The sequence below is a fragment of the Candoia aspera genome, chromosome 4, assembly GCF_035149785.1.
Source record: "Candoia aspera isolate rCanAsp1 chromosome 4, rCanAsp1.hap2, whole genome shotgun sequence".
Taxonomy (NCBI): Eukaryota; Metazoa; Chordata; class Lepidosauria; order Squamata; family Boidae; genus Candoia; species Candoia aspera.
Genome location: NC_086156.1, coordinates 98,033,869 through 98,052,134, shown reverse-complemented (window position 1 = coordinate 98,052,134; position 18,266 = coordinate 98,033,869). Strand labels below are relative to the sequence as shown.

General features: G+C 42.6%; 2 protein-coding genes across 2 annotated transcripts in view; both read left to right on the top strand.

Moving 5' to 3' along the window:
- The window catches only part of SLC6A16 (solute carrier family 6 member 16), a 37,938-nt gene extending 32,754 nt beyond the window's left edge, over nucleotides 1-5,184 (top strand). The window contains exons 11-13 of the mRNA XM_063301129.1: nucleotides 139-298; nucleotides 892-1,054; nucleotides 1,452-5,184. Coding sequence (XP_063157199.1) covers nucleotides 139-298; nucleotides 892-1,054; nucleotides 1,452-1,712 — 584 coding nt within the window. The 3' untranslated portion in view covers nucleotides 1,713-5,184. The remainder of the gene's footprint in view (nucleotides 1-138; nucleotides 299-891; nucleotides 1,055-1,451) is intronic.
- Nucleotides 5,185-7,310: 2,126 nt separating this feature from the next.
- LOC134495595 (apoptosis regulator BAX-like) lies at nucleotides 7,311-17,175 on the top strand. Its single transcript, XM_063301127.1, has 6 exons — nucleotides 7,311-7,457; nucleotides 12,809-12,857; nucleotides 13,140-13,307; nucleotides 14,487-14,622; nucleotides 14,773-14,877; nucleotides 15,703-17,175. Exons 1-6 carry the CDS (start codon nucleotides 7,400-7,402, stop codon nucleotides 15,802-15,804), a joined length of 618 nt encoding a protein of 205 aa, XP_063157197.1. The 5' UTR covers nucleotides 7,311-7,399; the 3' UTR covers nucleotides 15,805-17,175.
- Nucleotides 17,176-18,266: the final 1,091 nt, after the last annotated feature.

Genomic DNA, 18,266 nt, shown 5'->3' with positions numbered 1-18,266 from the left:
AGGTCTCTCTTAGTCCTCTGAACATGCCAGTAATGCTTAACAAAAATAGCAGTGGCATTTCTCCTTCTCTGCTCTGATCCATAGGTCCTGACAGGTATCCCACGCATGCCAACCTGCTCTCTGTTTCTCTCCCTACAGTGCTATGCTGTATTATTGGATTCCTGCTGGGCTTGGTTTTTGTTCAGCGCTCAGGCAATTATTTTGTGACCATGTTTGATGACTATTCAGCCACTCTGCCCCTGCTTATTGTTGTAGCTAGTGAAGCTTTTGCCATAGCTTGGATCTATGGAGCTGACAGGTAATTTTCTACCTTCCCTCCCACCTTTGCATGTTTCCAGTTTGTTTGTGTCATTGGACCTGGGAGAAAGAAAGGTGTGGTTTAATCTGCAATCTTATTTTTTGTGTAAGTTTTGCAAAAACAATCTTGTTCCTGTCATCCAACTGTCTGCTACATTTTCCTGTACAGGTGGTCCTCGACTTACGACCACAATTGGGACTGGAATTTCCATTGTGGGTCATTGCAGTTGTAAGTCGAGTCACCATGTGATCGGACCCAATTTTATGACCATTTTACAGCAGTCGTTAAGTAAATCACTGCAGTTGTTAAGCGAATCCAGCTTCCCCAATGGGCGTTTTTTGCTGGAAAGCAGCAAAAACATCGCAAAACATGATTACGGGACCATGGGAGGCTGCAACTGGTCCTAAATGCGAGCTGCTTGCCAAGTGCCCAAAATGCAATCATGTGACCACAGGGGTGTGTGTGATGTTTTGCAACACTTGGAAGTGCTTTACAGGCCATAAAGCACCCATTCCAAGGCTGTTGTAACTTTGGACCATCATTAAACTAATGGTCCTAAGTCGAGGACTAACTGTATATTTCTCTTTCTGCAGGTTCTTGGATGACATAGAAAACATGCTAGGCTGGCGCCCGTGGAAAATCTATAGGTACATGTGGCGCTATGTGAGCCTGGCAGCAATGTTGTGTCTGTTGCTAGCAAGTTTGGTATACATGGTTATGAAGCGCCCCACCTACAATGCCTGGAACCAAGAAAAGGTAAGAAGTTTACCTGCTCGATCACGTCCCTTCTTGTTTTTAATACATTGCAATTGGCCCTCTTGTCTTTTTGGAAGCAAACAAAAATGAAATGAAATCTAGGCACTGTTTAAAGGGTGGGTTCACACAGTAAGTTTAACCTTAACCCTTTGTTAGAGTTAAGAAAATGCAATTGCAGTGCTCAGATACGATGTTAAGTTCTAACAGATACTTCATATGATGGCTTGCTGTGGAGCAGCCTGGTGGAGAAAGGCGTTCTCCATTGAATTCTCTTCCCTGTGCAACCGGTGAAAGCATAGAAGAGGCCTGAGGCAACGCTAGATGGAGGCATGGATCTAAATGTTCCTCTCTCCCTTTTCCTTTCCTTTCCTTTCCTTTCCTTTCCTTTCCTTTCCAGGCAGAGGAGCAGCAGCTGGAGTACCCACCCTGGGCCTTGGGCCTTCTCATTGGCCTGATTGTCGTGGCTGCTCTACCCATTCCAGGCATGTTTCTTAGACAGCTCTTGATGGAGTGGTTTGCCCAGCACAGCCACAAGTCTGGCCAGATGCCTGTACCCACTGAGGAGGAAGACGCGGTAGAGGAAAAAGAGAGTCCGGCTGACCTCGATCACGCCAGCAACGGCTACTCGCTTGTGCCAGCAGAAGAGGGACAGGAATAGAACAGACTATGTGTGGGGACGTGTGATGTATAGAATGTGCAATTCTCCACCTTGTAGATGTCCCTGATTGCTGCTGTATTTCCAGCTTTTGGTAGGCTTAATAAGCAAAGCATATTTCTTTGGACCCTCCTGGTCCTGCTTGTAGAACAGGAGGAAGGTCACTTGGGCCTGAAGGGAGAAACCCGTTAGGCTGACTTGAGAGGCCAAGGCAAGGCTTCTGGCGCTAAACTGTCATGGCTCTTCTGCAGGAAGCTGCACGCCTTTGTGTTCCCCACACTCTTGGAGTTGTGCGCGTCCACACCTGTTCCGCCCATAACAGTGGAGTGGAACCTGAGTGGCCATTGGTAGGGAGGGGACTCTGAGCAATGCATTTAAAAGCAAAATCAAGTATTTTAATACTAAACGCTTATTCCATAAAGCCTGATTGCCCGTACCTAAGGTTGGAGTGTATAGGATCACAGTGTACAGTATATTGGTTAATATTAAGATGGCAGTGATAGGGGGAAAACCATTTAAAATTGACATTATACTGCTCTAATGTCCTCATTTAAGCAGTGCATTTTGCTAGTGCTTATCTTATTTTAAAACAAGTAGGGAAAGCGTGAGAGCATGGTTCCAGAATTCTTTTTTTTAGCCCTTAATAATAGTTCTACTGTGGGTCATGTGACTAAGAGGAAGTGGGGCTTAGAACAGATCAGTGGGCAACATTCCAAGCTGCTGTCTAACTACCTCTCCCACAGAGGTACACAGGGGGATTTTTCTGACTGTTTTTTTAAATTATTATTCCTGGCCTCCTCCGGCTCATTTTCAAATTTGACCTTTCTCTTACGAGCTTCTTACCACACACCAAACTTGGTCCCATTCTGCTGATGGATAGGCAGACAAAGCCCCAAGTCCCTTTACGTAATTTCTTTGCAACATTCCACTGGGTTAGAAAGAATAAAAAAGATAGTGGAAACATGATTTGGGGCTAATTTAAACATTGATTTTAAATTTTAACAGGGCACTAAACAGATGTAGAGAGCCAGTCTGGTGTAGTGGTTAAGGCACCAGGCTAGAAACCCGGAGGCCATGAGTTCTAGTCCCGCCTTAGGCACACAGCCAGCTGGGTGACCTTGGGCCAGTCACTTTTTCTCAGCCCTAGGAAGGAGGCAATGGCAAACCACTTCTGAAACCTTGCCAAGAAAACTGCAGGGACTTGTCCAGGCAATCTCTGAGAATTGGACATGATTGAATGGATTAAAAAAAAAGTTGTAACTTTAAACATTATAGAGGATTGAGCTAGGATAAATTAACTTGCCCAACCTATCAGGGACCGTGTCTCATTTTTTAAAAATGTGAAAGAAGGCAATAGTTAAGGACATCTATGCAGGTGCACTATTATTCCATTCTTTTAAAAAAGCTGCACTTTGTGTGACAAGGAGAAAGGACAGAAAAGACACTTGGAAAACAGCCAACTACCAGATGGATGGTTTTTCATATGAGCCCTCTTCTCCAACAAATGTGAATGAACAAAATACGATGATTCCATATCATCCTGGAAGCACACGTGGCTTGTGCAAGAGGACATGAAAAACTGAGATGGAATGATAAAGGACTTGTGAATAAAATACATTTAAGTGGACTCTTTCACTTTGATGAACTACCTTATGGCTTGAACAGCTATCAAGGAACCTTATTCTTTCCCTCAAGAGGGCATCTTTAAAATTTTAGTATGGGCAAAGTGTGACTGGAGAACTACAGTTACTGGATTTCAAGGCACTATACTCTGCAAAGAGAATGAATGAGATCTAGGAAGAAAAGGAAGGCGTGATGTCCAGTGGTATTTGACTCTGCTAAAGCATCTGTGTCTCATACTGGTATGTGTTCCTCCTTATTCTCCAAAGTCCATTTTAGACTGTAAGCTCCTCCTCAAGAGCAGGGACCTACCCAATGACATCTGGTGGTACCATATTCTTTCTTGCTCCTTTCATCTAAAGCAGCATTTCTCAACCTTGGCAACTTTAAGATAGGTGGATTTCAACTCCCAGAATTCTTTACCTGTCTTAAAGTTGCCACATTGAGAAACGCTGATCTAAAGATTGAATTGTTATATGGATGACTGACAGGAACACCTTATTCTGAGAGGATCTCAGGCTGTGGGTTGGGACCTCCTAGAAGGGTCATCACAAATACTGAAAAAAATTTAGAAAAGCAAAGCGGTCTAAACACATTGCAGATTTTGCCCCTTGTTTCACCTGTACAAGGCCTCCGTAAGCAGTTATGGTGCTGCAGTTTGAAAACTCCAGTGATACATAGATCAAAATTCAGTTACTAGAAGTGGTGTGTTTATTCCTTGCCCAACCCTAGGACCAATGGGGGGGGAGGGGTCGCAGTACCAGCAAGAATGAGAACCACTGCCTTACTCCAGGAAGATTCTGTTTCAATGGGAAATTAAAGGGAAAGATGGACTTTTCCAGTTCTTTGTCAGACATTGTAGGTCAAAGAACCAAAAGCTTTGAAGAAGTAGTCAATAGACTGCTTGTTTTTATAATATTCTCTATGGGGAATTACTGGACTTTGTCAATAGTTCAATAAATGAACTGTATGTTGGAGTTTAAATTATGTTTTTGGGGACTTACCTAATTTAGGGCAGGACAAAGCAAGTAATTAAAACTCCACTGTTCTGGTGACAGGTTTCAGTTCCTTACAGAACCTGAGGTTTACAAATCAGCCTTAAGTAAGAGAACAAACATCTGCTTGTTTTCCCCTTTCTCTTCAATAAAAGCTGTTTAGCACAAACAGACAGTTCAGTTGTGCTGTATTAAACTCTGAGGTGGGAAAATGTATCTGATTTCTATCTGGTTTGGTTTAAACTTTATCATATGTTAAAGAATATTAGTGGCAATGAAGATAAGTTGTCAAGCTCAAATCAGGGCAGTTTTCCTTGCTCAAATTAGGAATATGATATATATAAAAGGTAAAGGTTTCCCTTGACATTAAGTCCAGTCGTGTCCGACTCTAGGGGGCGGTGCTCATCTCCGTTTCAAAGCCGAAGAGCCAGCAACTGTCCGTAGACACTTCCATGGTCATGTGGCTGGCATGACAACACGGAACGCCGTTACCTGCCCACCGAAGCGGTATACACAAACACACAGTATATATATATGTGTATGTGTATATATATATATATATATATATATATATATATATATATATACACACACACACATATATATATACACACACATATATATATATACACACACACTGTGTATATATGTCACAATTTACTTCATTTTGACTGGGCAACTTAAGGCCATCTCAGTCACTCTTAGTGCTATAGCTAGGCCTGTGCAAAAAATAAAAAGTTTCAAAATGTGAAACAGGTTGTTCCAAGCATTTTGTAATTCTTTCACCAACTCCCCACTCAAAATCAGATGTCTCATGAAATGTTGCACCCCAAATGGTTCAAAATAAAATATTTTCCCTAGTTGTGTACGGTTGAAGTCCATGTAGCTAAAATTAGATCTCTTGGGGGATATTTCAAAATGGGCAGGATAAAGTGGTGAAGCCTTACACGATTTGACTGCATTTTCTGATGATTTTTTTTTAATCTGATTTTAAAGGGACCAGGTTTCTATTCCAAATCTGTAAACTCATGGTAAAGCATGCACGGAGGAAGAACAAAAACTGTATTTGATTAATTGTAATTGAAATTAAAACACAGTTGATATGTCTCCATATTTAATAACTTTTACTATCAGATTTTAAATTATACTATTTGTAGTATTTGGAGAACTCTGCAGGCTGTTAAGAATCACGTACAGCCCTAGAACTTTAGGTTGTATACAGGGGATACTCTAGTAAGGGTAACAAAATACTCAACTTTAGGGCACCTAAAAGTGAAAAAAGAGGAATTTTTGGCTTTATTTGATCCATTGCTTTATTAAGCTTAAAGAAATAACTGAGTATCTTATGCCTGCCTTCTCATGGAGAAAATCTATGTGGTCACTAAGAGGTAACACTGACTTGATGGCACATAACCAAATCTTACTTCCAAACACTAGAGAACCCTAATCAATTTGGCTGTCACTGTCTTTTATTACAAGTTAAAAATAAAATGTCCAAGGCAAGCTCAACTCATGATGATGTAATACACGTTTGTATGTAGTTTCATTGGCAACAATATGGACATAGTTTGCCATTCCTTTCTTGTTTATTCATTCAGTCGCTTCCGACTCTTCGTGACTTCATGGACCAGCCCATGCCAGAGCTTCCTGTCGGTCATCAACACCCCCAGCTCCCCCAGGGACGAGTCCATCACCTCTAGAATATCATCCATCCATCTTGCCCTTGGTCGGCCCCTCTTCCTTTTGCCTTCCACTCTCCCTAGCATCAGCATCTTCTCCAGGGTGTCCTGTCTTCTCATTATGTGGCCAAAATACTTCAGTTTTGCTTTTAATATCATTCCCTCAAGTGAGCAGTCTGGCTTTTTTCCTGGAGGATGGACTGGTTTGATCTTCTTGCAGTCCAAGGCACTCTCAGAATTTTCCTCCAACACCACAGTTCCAAAGCTTCTATCTTCCTTCTCTCAGCCTTCCTTATGGTCCAGCTCTCGCAGCCATATGTTACTACAGGGAACACCATTGCTGTAACTATGCGGACCTTTGTTGTCAGTGTGATGTCTCTGCTCTTGACTATTTTATTGAGATTTGTCATTGCTCTTCTCCCAAGGATTAAGCGTCTTCTGATTTCCTGACTGCAGTCAGCATCTGCAGTAATCTTCGCACCTAGAAATACAAAGTCTTTCACTGCCTCTATGTTTTCTCCCTCTGTTTGCCAGTTATCAATCAAGCTGGTTGCCATAATCTTGGTTTTTTTGAGGTTTAGCTGCAAGCCAGCTTTTGCACTTTCTTCTTTCACCGTCATCATAAGGCTCCTCAGTTCCTCTTCGCTTTCAGCCATCAAAGTGGTATCACTTTTTGCCATTCCTACATTTCAAATTATATCCAGGTTTTCTTTTTGACTAAGGGAGTTTTTTCTTGCCTCCCCTCTTTTTCTGCTTTATGAAGAATTCTTAAAACTCAACAGTTCACGCAACACATTAAGTTACTAGCCAACCATATTTTGACGGGGTGTGAAGTATTGTGAGAACTCAATCCCACGTGATTAGCTTTTAGTAATCTCAGTGGCAGCTTGCACATTTACGCGGAAGCAAATCCCACATTTTTAAATTGAATTTAACGTTGCTGCCACCTACAGGCAGTGCCGGGAACCAAACTCTTCCTTCGAAATGGGCGGAGCCTCCTTGCCGCCGCCTCATCGCACGATCGCTTACTTTCGCCCCTTCCTTGCAGGAGAGACGGTACCGCTGTCACGTGATCCACAAAGCCGGAGAATCATGCCCTTACATGCATTTACTATAAAACAGTTTTGCGCAAGAGCTGACGGAAGTCGCGCGGTTACATTTTTTTTTCCCCTCGCTCTTCAAACCCGGCAACCAGAAAATAGGATGTTATCGCTTTGGCCCGCCCACTTCTCGGGTGCCGCTGCATCGTCACGTGACTGGCAATGACCCTTTCCCATTCTCCGCGCTGCCTTACCCTCTCACTCTTTTCCGCCTGTCCCCTGCCGGCCGCTGGATCACGTGACTCTATAAAGCGGGTTGCCGCCTCGGGTCGGGCACAGCTGAGTAGAGTGGAGCGATGGCGGCGGCAGCAGCGGGTCCCGGGAGAGAGCTGGACCTCCCTCCGCGGAAGGAGGGTGAGCGTGCCGGGGCTCGGGAAGCAGGGCAGGCGGGGCGCGGTAGCTCGTCGCGCCTGTCGGAGGCTGAGCGCAAGGCACACGCGAGCTGCCTCTCCGAGGATGTGGGCATGCCCGGGCATGAATTTCCATGGCTCCCCTCGCCCTTTAATCTGGGCGGCTGGAGGCTGCTTACCCTCCAGCCTGGCGCCTCCCTGATGAGACCGACTCCGGCAGTCACCGTCCCCACCCAGCGAGCCCGTTGCCTCTGCTGGCTGAGAGTCGTAGCCTCGCCTCTGGAGAAGCGGCGGGCTGAGGAAGGGCAGGGCCGTGCGCGTTTTTGTTTTTCTAGAGTATCCGTGCGACAACCTTGCCAGGTAGGTTAGAGTGTCGGGCGGGCAGTAGCCCGCGGCTGCCTTTTGGCTTCTGCTGCTCCCTCCTCGATAAACTTGGGATGCTTTTCATTTATCCTGGCACGGAGGCTTTATGATTGAAATGATGCGTTGCCTCGGGGTGACTGGATCAGCAAGGATTTTAAAATGACAATAGCGTGACCTACCCTGGCAGAATAGTTTTATTTAGTGCTCAAAAGATGCTGGGCAGGTCTCCTACTAGATCATTTAGATTTCTAAGGCCACTCAACTCAACAGCAACTCTGGGCTGGGCATCGATCAAACTAAAAACAAAATCACAGTACATTAACCCCACCCCACCCCAAATGGATGATATTGATGGTGATGATGATGATGAAACAGGAATAGAAGTACACCATGAAGAAACCTGACATAACAGTCCAGGCGTACATGCACCCCAAGCTATTGAAGGGCTGGGAACAAGCCAGATAGATCTTCAAGGCCTGTTTCAGAGAGAGCAGGTTTGGGGGTGTTCAAACCTCTGGTGGGAGTGGGTGATGCTATGGCAGAAGGCAGGTGCCGGGTGCCACAACAGAGTTGGAAATGTTTAAAAAGGTTCTGTTCTTCATTTGTTTTTTTCTTGTTAAGACAGTTGTAGTCGCTATATTCAGAGTGCCTCGCACGCAAAGAAATATGAAAAGTTCCTGAAAATCAAAGCAACAACAAAACATGAGATGGTGATGAATGCCACCATCAGATTAGAAACTGAAAATCCATATAAGGGCAGTGCCTTCAGGAAGCTAATTAAAATGTCACAAAATAGCACGGAAGCTTTTGAATTCTTAAATCAAATGAGGGAAAGCAAAGAACGGTATCGTAATGAAGCTATGGAGTCTTTATTTCAGGGGGTTCTAGATGAGGATTTTATTGTGCAGTCATCCCACCTTTTAAGTGGCATGTACAAGAGCTCCAGATGTATTCCAGTTGTAAGGCATCCATACTTCAAACTATTACTTGCGTGCCCCCCCCCGACACACACATCCAGCAGTAAAGAGAAAGATGGAATAGCTGTACAATGCTTTTTGATAGCAGTGAGACTTTGCTCCTGCTAAGTCTGCATAGCATGGTGATAAGTTACAAACATTCGCATTTTGCTTTTCTACCATGTGCTGCAATGGTAGGGTTTCATCGGGATCTTTTGAAATGAAGATATCATATGTCTGAAGGATGATAGATTTGATTTAAATCAGTAGTTGGGTTCTATTAATCATTAGTTTATTGCACTTTGATATAAAAATACATTTTCAGCGTTCAGGTGTGGTTTGATTCCGTTCCTGAAGAATGGGTTTCATTGGCATTTTGCACACATGGTTGTCTTATCTAGAGATTCAAAAAATATTCCCAAGTGAGTCTCCTTTATAATTTGCTGGCTTAATAGGTTTTAATTTCTATATTTTCTCCAGTGGGACACAGAAATCTATTTTAAGAAACTGCACCTCCACCACCTCCTCTTCCTCCTGCCCAGGACTCTTCAATTTCTCCTCCCTCCATCTTTGTCTTCTCAGTTTTAGAAAGAGAGATAAGAACTTGATGATGTGTCCTGTCAAAGTGCCCCAACAGCAAAATCAATCAGGACTGTTGCCTCCAATCTTTATATAGCTAACCATTAACCAATGTGCCCATAAAATATAATTAGATGAATATTCATGTTGATATATATGAACTAGATAACGTCACAATAAAATTTTAAAATGTGATTTAACTAAGATCCTCATTTAAAATAAATAAATAAATAAATATAAAATATCCATCTTGACTGCCTATTAACATGGTTTGGTTGTATACTTTGTCGTCTTGTTAATTTAGATCGTATAGTTTCGTATTTGAACTTTGTTTATTCCCCCTTACGTTTCCAAACCTGAGAAAAAAATATTCTCCATTTTTAAGCAAAACACCTAGGTCCTTTGGTAGGTAGAAATCAAAATTAGCAAAATAAGATTGTTTAATAATAATGAAGTTTATCTGATAAATTTTAAAAATGCATCTAATCATTTGTCAATGTACATTTTGAGAATAAAATTCATTTCTTCACCAAAACTAATCTATACGAATTGGTTTCTTTTTCCTAGCCATTGAGATGGGCGTTGTTGTAGTGCTTGCTGTGCCCTAAGTGGCCCTTTTCTGCATATTCTGTGTATTTTTGTTTTAACTGTTCTTGGATTTTTTGTTATGTCTGGTTTGTTTCTACTGAGTTTTAATTATGTCAGCCGCCCAGAGTCTCTGTTGTGACATGTCATTTGTAATCAGATGAAGACTATTTCTAATTCATCATTGTTTGGCCATAAGAGAAAACTAAAAGCTTCTGAGAAGCTGCAAGAGAGAGGTTCTGTACCCTGCCTTTAGCTTGCTGGATTCTCATTCAGAGGAATATTGCCTGGGAAGATAGCTCTGTCTGGTTATCCTGGTTGATAATTGTGTCTAGATCTGCTCTCTGTAAATTTGTCTCATTACTTTATCAAAATCGAGTTGCTGATCATTGCATAAAAGACAAGTCCCTGCTTGTTAGAAACTTAGTCTAAATTTAGATCAGGAGGTTTGAAAAAGAGGCAAGGTATAAATGTGAAGAAAACAGGAAGACATAACTTACAGCATGATGTATGTGGATGAAGGCACTAGACATTGTACTGAAACTTCAGAAATGTGTCCGGTTTACTCTGGTATAAAACATGAAACATTTTTGATGGGCATCTTCTTTGGGGTGAATGGGAGAAGGTGATGTATTACTCTGTATCAGGCAAAGGTTCTTCCTAGACCATATTCCTTTCTGATCATGGGGAGGCTGTGACAGAATAGAAAGCATGGGAGATTAGGAATATGTATGTGCAAAGACTCTCCAAAATACAGACAGATGTTTAGGGGAAAAAATGGCCAACTGCTGGACCTTTTGTGAGCTTGGCACCAGTGCTGACCTATATATCTACTTTAGCCACGTCAAGTGTATTTTAAAAAACAGCTTTTGGTTTCACATTTCTCTACCATTAGCTAAACCGAAGGTGTGCCCTCCATATGACAAATACATGTTTAAGCTCTAAGAAACCCTGATTCAAGCTATCTCCATGTTGTGGTTGTAAGGCAGCTTTCCCATCTTCATGCCCCCCATATACACTGGGATCCCAACTTCAGTGGTGCTGCTGGCTAGGAATTCTGGGAATTGTGGTTTTGACATCTGTATGGTGCCAGGTAGAAGAAAGTTGCAGTTAGAGGTAGACTATCTCTGGATGGTTGTCTTAGACCTCTGGTCTCTTTGCTAGTTCTGTGGAAGTAGCAAAAATAATAAGCTGATACCTGAGCCAATCACAGTAAAAAATATGTGAGAGCTATACATGCTGCTGGGTAAATAATTAGTCATAATGATACAACAGCCTTGAAAGGAAATGGGTGGCATGTCAAAGAAATGAAAAAGGAAATTGGTTTATTTACAAGAACTGGTGAAGGAAGAACTTAGCTGAGAGCTTTCCTTTTCCATCTTCTATTGACATTTGCAACAGATGAATTTCAGGCTGGGGGAATCTTGGTAAAACGGTGAGTCAACTATGTGTAGTAAATGTGACGTGAGCAAGAGAGTCACAAGAGTCATATACCGCTCTGTACGCTTGTTTTTTTAGTTTTCATAGAGTTGGAAGAGACCTAAGAGTCGCTTCAGTCCAGCCCCGTGGACGCTGCAGGATTCACTACACTATCTCCAATAGATGAAAGCCTCCAGTGAAGAGAAAGAAAGCACTTTATGCAATAACCAATTCCACTGATTGACAAGCTTGTACTGTCAAGTTCTTCCTAATGTCTAAGCTGTATCTACATCCTTGAAGTTTCATTCCATCAGCTCTAGTCTTGCCGTCTGGAGCAAGTGAGAATAAGTCTGAACCTTCTACAGCGGCGCTTCTCAACCTTGGCGACTTTAAGAGGTGTGGACTTCAACTCCCAAAATGCTGGCTGGGGAATTCTGGGAGTTGAAGTCCACACCTCTTAAAGTTGCCAAGGTTGAGAAGCACTGCTCGACAGTGTGGCAGCCCTTCAGATATTTAAAGATAGCTGTCATGTCCCTTCTCAATCCTTTCTTCTCCAACCTAAACATACCTAGCTCTTTTAACTGTTCCTCACAGGGCTTGTTTTCCAGACTTTTCACCATCTTGGTAGCCCTTCTCTAGACTTACTCCTGTTTATCAATGTGTTTATTTAAACTGGGGTGAACAGACTGAACACAATACTCTGAGGCCTGACCAAGGCAGAGTAGAGCGGGATAATGATTTCCCACAATCTGGACTCTATGTTCTTCTTGATGCTCTTCAAGATGTTGTTGGCCTTCTTTGCAGCTGCATCACACTGTTGGGACATGCTGAGCTTGTGATCCACTAGTGCACCCTCATCCCTCTCACGTGCTGCTCTTGAGCCAGATTTCCCCCATCCTGTACATGTTCCTTTTGTTTTTCTTACCTAGTTGCACAGCCTTGCATTTCTCCCTGCTCGCTTTTAATCCATTCGTTTCTGCTCACTGTTCTAGCCTACGTCTTTTTGGATTTTTCCCCCTCTCCTCCCTAGTATTAGCCACCCCTCCAAGCTTTGTTTTGGCTTACCGTGTTAAGCAATTCGAGCTGTTGCCATTTATTAGACATGTCATAACAAAATGTGTAAACCAAGCCACTTCCGATGGCACATGGCACAGAAGGCAGCATTTCATAGTGCTGTTGGGCCAGTCAGTTGATTTCTACCATTCACTGAGTTAGATGTGATGACAGACAGTAACAGGGATTAGATGAATTCGTAGAGAATGGATGCTCTTGGCCAGTAGGGAACCCTTTATATCCTGGGTGTGGGATTCCAGTAGCTGTATGGTAAGCCCTTGTATGAAGGAGGATGCTAGGCTAAGTGGCGCTTAGATCTTAGTTAGCTTGGCTGTTCTGCTTCTGGAGATCTTTCTCCTCCTCACAGCTCATGTTCATACTCTGCTTCTTTCCCTTTCAGGTACAAGTTCAGATCAAATCCTTCAGACAGGAACCATTCTTCTCAAAAGGTGAGTTCTATATTTTCAGCAAATACCTAGACCAGTATATCTCAACTGTGACAACTTTTAAGATCTGTGGAATTCTGGGAGTTGAAGTCCACACATCTTGGAGTTGCTAAGGTTGAGAAACACTACTCTAGAGACATGTTCCTCTCTTGGGGGAACTAGGACATAAAGCCATGGCTTTGAGCTGTTGATTTCTCTGTGAAGATCTGCAAGGATAGAGCTGGTTGAGATCTCAGGCTGAAGATTCTTGTATGATATACTTACTTTTCTTGGACCCTGTTTCAGCTTTATCAGGGATCGGGTACAATGCTGTGGAGATTCAGAACGCATTGAGGTGACAATGGCAGAGCTTGAAGACCCAGAGGCTCAGGCTTGTAATCCCAACACCAAGCGGCTAAGTGAGTGCCTGCGCCGGATCGGAGACGAGCTGGATGGAAACCTAGAGCTACAGAGGTGCGTTCTGGCAGTAGTGAGTGGTGTCTCACCACTGCAGCCATTATTTCTTTAGAAGATCTAAATTGCTATTGTTTAGAAGATCTAATTGTTTAAATCTAAATTGTTATTGGTTGTTTGTAATTATTCTGCATGCTATATGTCATTATGCTGTATGTAATTATTCAAGAAGATTTATAAGCAACAGCAACAATTGGGGAAAAGAACTAATATAAAATCCCCGAAGTTCATATATACAGTACATCAGCCTTTAGTCTTCTGCCTGATAGAAGTGAGCATTGCATTCATAAAGTTAATACATTTCTATCTGCTGTCAATCCTTTTGGCATCTCTGTGTAACTGATTAAATCTACACTTATTTGAGTAGTGTAAGTTTGCAGAGCAGCATACAGTAAAAATTAAAATTAAAGCCTATAGAATTGGCTACATCAGTTGATCAAAAGCACTTAAATGGTTACAGAAGATTGTACCCTAACAAATCCTCTATAGAGTACAGATATGTCTGGACAATTTTTTAATGTATTTTATTTATTTATCTATCTATCGATCAAATTTATCACCGCCCATCTCCCAAATGGGACTCTGGGTGGTGTCCCACAATAAAACATAAATAAAAATATAAAACTGTAAAACACGATAATACACAATAAAATAAGTATAATAAAACCAAATATTAATAAATAACTTTTGGTAGGAGCCCAAAAACCAAAACTAATGCCATGTGAATCTCTCTGGGCTGAGTGTTGCAAGTCAGGGGTGCCAGGACTAGGCATAATATGCATTTATATGATACAGTCAATTTGATGGTGTTAAGCAAGCCTGGGGATCCCTTAGAGGAAATTTGACTTCATTGGGGAATGCAATTTTCATCCACCTGCTTCTTCACACACAGAGGCTCTGTTGGAAGGGAATTGTAATCCCAGCACTTCAGGAAGGTGTCTGGATGGCGAAAATTGCCTGTCTGTATTCAGCCTGACAACCTTCTGTACTTTCTGCTTCATCAGGTCTGGTGAATTTCTCATGAATGACTTCAAGGAGCTTGGCTTTACAGAGGCCAAAACTTAGCCCTACCCAGATCATTTTTTTAAAAAAACTGCATTGTACTAGGCTCACTGAGTTTCTCCAGGTTTCGACTGAGGCCCTCCCTAACTTGGGCTGTTCTATTGCTGTGCCTTACAGGATGATAGAACAAGTTCAGATGTATCCGCCCAAGGAGGTTTTCTTTCGAGTGGCTGCTGAGATGTTCTCAGATGGTGCTTTTAACTGGGGCCGTGTGGTGGCATTGTTTTATTTTGCATGCAAGTTGGTCCTCAAGGTAAGTATGTTTCTGCTAGTCTTCCCCTTTTTCAGACACCCTTCCCAGCTGCTGCTGTTTTTTGCTTCCTTTTTCATGGACATCTCCCCATCCTGGCTGTTTGTAATAACTAACGTTTGTTTCTTCCTCTGTTCTGTCGTTTTTGAACAGGTAGTGTGCACTAAATTACCAGAACTCCTAAGGACTGTCATCAGCTGGACTATGGAATATATCCAGGAACATGTCCTGACCTGGATCCAAGCCCAGGGGGGATGGGTGAGTTTGCAGTGACTTTACATTAACTTCCTTCAGATTAGGAAAGCTTTATCAGAGATTTGAGCAGATCTCAGTATTTTAAAACCAAAAGTCCAGGGTCCACCAACTGGAGCTCTGTGCAGTATAGTCAGCTCTGAGCCCAACCATACATTGAGGTGAGTTTGCACGGCGCACTAAGCTATTATTGACTTAACCATACCTTTTCAGTAATCCACAATTCTGATTTATGCAACCCACTAAACTATAAACAACAGCTTAAAAAAATACTGAATTCATACAGACTAAGCCAAATCCAACCAAATCATATGGTGGCTTAGCATGTGCTGGTCACATTGATCTTAGTAGCTCATTCAGGAACAGGGGCTGCCAAATAATCAAACCCCTTTTTTATATTTAATAACAAAAAGTGGGAAGAGGTGAACTGTTAAGTGTTCTTACAGCTCCTCTTCTCACTCCCATCTTTATGCTTTTTCTCCCAGCTGAGCAATTCCTATATCAACATTTTGGAGAAGGGAAAAAACTTGACCGTTTCTTATGTTTATGCCTTCCCAGAATTCCCAGCCGCCATGGATTTCTGTTTAAAAACTTTCCTTCCCCCTAACCACAACTGGGAAGACAAGGACTGCCCATGTGGTTCAGGTGTTGGACTGATGCTGGGGAAGCCCACCTTCAGCCCAGCTTCCTTCACAAGATTGCTCAGAAGATTGAAATGCAGGGATGTGGGCTATTGTGGGGAAACTGTAAATAGGACGTCCTTATCTTGAGGGTTACGTTACCATAAAATGTCTTTGTCTTCTCCCTCCCTCTCTTGTTTGTCCCTTCCAGGAAGGCCTCCTCTCCTTTTTTGGCACCCCCACCTGGCAAACCATTGCTGTCTTTGCTGCTGGGGTCTTGACTGCCTCACTGACCTTCTGGAAAATGTCTTAATCCTCGGCCCCCTCCAGAAGGAGGATCTTTTCATGACAAGGACAAGTGGAGGCGGGGCAGGTTCCCCCCATTTCCAAGAAAGAAAATGTGCTGGGCTTCCTTTTTGGGCCTGTGCGGAGAAGCTTTTTAAAACAAATGCTGTTGCTTGTATTTGGTGCCTTTTTTTCAAAAAAAAGTGCACACTTTTTTGTGTTGACGAGTGTGTACTTCTCACTTTGCTTTCTCCAGTCGGCCTCTTGGGCTTAGAGGTCTGAAGACATTAAGGTTCCCTAGTTTTGAAACGATGATGGGGAACAAGGCGAAGGATGCCAGTGGCTTGTTCTCTTTGCCAGCAGCTTGTGAGAACTGCTGAACGTTTATACTGTTTTTTTGGGAAGACAAATCCTGGCTCTTCTTTTGCCAACAATCATAGCAATGATTTGTCCAGTATCCTTAGATTAGATGTTTTCTAAGGGATCCATGGAAACAAGTTTTGATATTTTATGTTTTCTTTTCTTTGAACAGAAACTTAATTTTGGCAATACCCTGAGAGAAAACCAGGTTCTCTCTTTACTAAACTTGACATATTAGAATAGATTACACTTCAGCTGGTGAATCTACTTTTTTTTTTAAGCAGATCACTGATCTAGTCACGATCAAAGTGGAAGAAACATTTAACAGAGTATTTTGCAGCAACTGAGACATACAGGACTTTTGGGGTGACTTTTTAAAAAGGAATTGTACTGTGCTGGACAATGACAATTGGAAGCCACGCTTCATTCTGCCAGATTTGTGTTTCTCTATAGAAATGCTCTGTGGGGCTCTAAATAGAAACATGTTCTAATCTAAATGGGTCCATCCCCAGTCAGAAAAGGTGAGAAAAATGCTTTATAAAAGCAACAGGTCTCCAAGTGGAACACAGAAGACATTGCAAGAGAGAGTAACTGGCTGGAAGATTCCTTCGCTGCATAAAGAAGTTTACTACTTCATTCTGAAAATGGAAAATAACTTTCCATTTGCCTTGGCGATCTGAGTCGGGAAATGGAGAAGGGAGAATGCAAAGGGTTTCTGAGCTATTTATTCCACAAGAGATTTGTTTCATTGCTTGCTTCTTCCCCATTTCTATATTTTACCTCAGCCTTCCCCAACCTCGTGACCTCCAGAAGTTTCCCAGATAACAGGCTGGCTGGGAAGTCTGGAAGTTGCAGCCTCAATCCATTTGGAGGGGGGCAAGTTGAGGAACCCTGTCGAGAGGAATCACCCTTGGGGTTTCTTAGTCTTTAGACTCAGCCACATTAAAAAAACTCCAGGAAGTCCAGCAAGCCACACTCTCTTCTACCATGGCCTAGTACATTATATCTCATTATAGTTGTAATAACAGTTGGGACATTTGGCTGCATGTCACATTTGGGGGTTTTCTGTTTTCGTTTTGGCTACATTACTTCTTCCTGATGTTCGCATGTGCAATGATAAGCATTGTGACTGCAGATCTGGCTAGGTGCAAAAGATGGAGCATCTACATATGTGCCCCCAAAACCTGCCCACATGTTGATACCCACCTTGGATTATGGACTTCCCATTGGTATTAATTGGCACACAAGAAGTATTTCTCATTCAAAGATCAGGATTAGGGACTTGGGATCCTCTAGATGTTTCTGAATTAAAAATCCCAGCTGCCTCAGCTGGCATGACCATGGTGGGTGATGCTGGGAATTGTACTTCAGCAGCCTCGGGTGGGTGGGTGGGAGGCTACAGATTCCCACCCCTGCTTTGAACCTTCCCAAAAGTGTTCACTTTTCCATTATCTTCTGGTGGATCGACTGATAATCAAAATGCATCTTTAGGCTTCTGTATAGCATTTCCCTTGGAATTCTGGGTGAATTTGTCCAAGATAGATAGAACTAGATGGGGGTGGGCCAAATAATATATTGTGGAACTATTTGACCAAGAGCTTGGGTACTGAAATTGTTCTGGTATAAAGTGGAGGTAGAGAAGTGAAGGCAGAGAATCAGCAATCCTGATGATGGTTTGCCAGATGACCATCAGTTTTTCCTGTCGCTGTCATGACATCTTTATCTGTTGTTTTAGCTGACAGTAATGAAAGGTGGCATATGCAGCACTGGCACCCTATATTGGGTTAGACCAGTGTTCCTTCACCTTTCCAAGTTTAAGATGTGTGGACTTCAACTCTCAGAATTCCCCAGCCAGCATCTTAAAGTTGGCAAGGTGGAGAAACACTGGGTTGGACTTTTGGTCTCTCTTACATAGCTTGGTCAGTACTAACCATGTTTGTATGATGCACTGAGCAAGAAATCTCTGCTGGTGAGGGAGCATATGTGCCAGTCTATACCCCTTTAAAAAACAGCTCACTGTGTTGTTTAACCGCTACATGGTTGCCACCTAGCATCAGTTTCACCTGGTGCTGGACCTTTAGATGGCAGCATTCCAGGTAAAAAGAGCCAAGACGCAGCCATTGAGAATTG

Coding starts and splice junctions, on each gene's coding strand:
- LOC134495595 (XM_063301127.1), top strand. CDS start 7,400: ATGGCGGCGGCAGCAGCGGGTCCCGGGAGAGAGCTGGACCTCCCTCCG. Junction 7,458..12,808: donor CCTCCCTCCGCGGAAGGAGG/GTGAGCGTGCCG, acceptor TTTCCCTTTCAG/GTACAAGTTCAGATCAAATC. Junction 13,308..14,486: donor GGAAACCTAGAGCTACAGAG/GTGCGTTCTGGC, acceptor TGTGCCTTACAG/GATGATAGAACAAGTTCAGA.